This window comes from Mytilus edulis, chromosome 8 (assembly GCF_963676685.1).
Source record: "Mytilus edulis chromosome 8, xbMytEdul2.2, whole genome shotgun sequence".
Lineage (NCBI taxonomy): Eukaryota > Metazoa > Mollusca > Bivalvia > Mytilida > Mytilidae > Mytilus > Mytilus edulis.
In genome coordinates, this window is record NC_092351.1 from 416,987 (window position 1) to 419,450 (window position 2,464).

Genomic DNA, 2,464 nt, shown 5'->3' on the forward strand with positions numbered 1-2,464 from the left:
TCGATACTAGATTCAAACGCACCAGAGTTTGTTCCGTACACAAATCCATTTACTCATACAAGTCAGCAATTATCTCAGTTAAGTTTGACCTCGAGTAATAACCATCGCCTACCAAAGCTATCTCTTCCCAATTTTAATGGAGACATTTTACAATGGCAATATTTCTGGGATTTATACGAAACCACGATTCATCACAATCACACATTAACTGACATTCAGAAATTTTCGTACTTGAACTCATTGTCTCAATTTGAAGCTGCAAACGTAATTTCAGGATTCATCATGACAAATCCAAACTATCACAAAGCAATTGAATTATTGAGAAACCGCTATGGCCAACCACATAAAATCATTAATGCGTATATGAAAGCAATACTTGATATACCCGCACCACATGATACATTAGAAAGTTTGAGAACATTTCATGACAAATCGGAAGCTTACATACGGGGTTTAGAGTCTCTCGGACAATGTCAGGAAATGTACGGTTCGCTATTGATACCAGTGATTCTCGGGAAGATACCTCATGAAGTACGAAAACATATAACACAAGAAAACAGGAGCGACAGTTGGAATATTCAATTGCTTAGAAACGCGATAGGTAAAGAGATTTCTATTCAAGAGTCCGGATACGGGGATTATACACAGACGTATTCAACCGCAACTCCTAGCGCAAATTTCATAACAGGCGTTAAACAACTAACTACAGATAAAACCCGTCCGATAAACACAACAGACAAATCATTAAACTCGAATCGGAAGAAACAATGCACATATTGTGACGGAAACCACTGGCCAAACGAATGTAAAGATGTCTTAGATCACGACAAAAGAATAGCCATTATAAAAGAAAAGAGATTATCCTTTAATTGTTTAGGTAAACATAAAATAGCCGATTGCAAATCCAAGAATACTTGTAAGTGTTGCCACTGGAAGCATCACTCTTCATTATGTAAACAGAACTCGTACTCAAATAAGCATCATATTGAAACTAAACAATCCCAAAATAGAGTAGACACAGAAACTTCTATGCTGTATACCGCTAGCGAAGAAAGGTCAACTGTTTTATTGAAAACCGCATTCAGTCCAGTCGTTCACAAAAATACATGTATAGATGCAAGAATACTCTTTGACGAGGGAGCTCAGCGCTCGTTTATAACCGAAGAACTAGCAGCTAAATTGGACATTAAAAAAGAGGGGTCTGAAAAATTAAGTATAGCTACATTTGGAAGTACTACAAAAAAGGTGAGAAATCTTGACAAAACAACAATTAATCTTAAGTCTACCGAAGGAGAATTAATCCCTATTAAAGTTTTAATTGTACCAACCATTGCTTCACCACTTCAAACTCACAACATAGGAATAACGCAGAAGTTTTCATATTTACTTGGTCTACAATTAGCACACCCAGTCATGGAAGGAGAGCAATTTGAAATATCCTTATTAATTGGAGGTGATTTTTACTGGGACATAGTTCAAGACAAAATAGTGCGTGGAAACGGTCCAACCGCAGTTAGCTCAAAAATTGGATATTTACTTTCCGGTTCTGCCCTACGCGAACCAGTAATGCATCTTTCTCAATGATGAATATACTAGTATGTCACAAACAAGAAGAGTGCGATCTTGAAAAATTTTGGAAGCTTGAATCGTTTGGAATTGACGCTAAAGAACAAAATGATCCAGACCTAGCTGAATCAATTGAAAATTACTTACATTGTACAAACCTCCATTACGAAGAAAATGATAAGTATATTACGAAATTACCATGGAGAGAAAATGCGCCAGAACTACCGACAAATGAAGACATCGCAAAATGCAGAACGGAAAGCGTTATTCGTCGCCTTAAGAAGGATCCCGAGATGTTCCGAAAGTATGGTGAGATAAGTACAGACCAAGAAAAAAGAGGATTCATTGAAAAAGGTATATATGATAAAAGAACATGCACAAACAAGGTTCATTACATTCCGCATCATCCCGTGAAAAAGGACTCAGTCACCACCCCGATACGCATAGTATATAACTGTAGCTGTAGAGCGAATGACAGTAGTCCTTGTCTTAACGATTGCCTGTGCTTACTTAGTTACAGCAAATTCATCGGTCATCGTCATGGCTTAAAACAGAGTTGTATCCGTAAAACCGATTTCATTACCACGTTTAGAACTTATGGGCGCGCTTATCGGCGCCAGATTAGCAAGGCATCTTCTTAAAGTCATAACAACAGAACATGTGTATATGTGGAGCGATAGTCAAATTAATTTGAGTTGGATTAAATCGTCAAAAAATTAAAACCGTTCGTAGAAAATCGACTTAAAAGAAATAAGAAAATTAACAGAGAATGCTGGATGGAATTATTGTCCAACAGATGACAATCCAGCTGATTACTTAACTCGCAGAATTTACGCTAAACACCTTAATAACAACAAATTATGGATGAACGGTCCACAATGGATTTTAAATCGTGAAA

General features: G+C 37.0%; 1 protein-coding gene across 1 annotated transcript; it reads left to right on the forward strand.

Moving 5' to 3' along the window:
• Positions 1 to 282: 282 nt before the first annotated feature.
• LOC139486669 (uncharacterized) lies at positions 283 to 1,584 on the forward strand. The gene has a single exon (XM_071271592.1). The coding sequence runs from the start codon at positions 283 to 285 to the stop codon at positions 1,582 to 1,584; it is 1,302 nt and encodes a 433-aa protein (XP_071127693.1).
• The last annotated feature ends 880 nt before the right edge of the window (positions 1,585 to 2,464 follow it).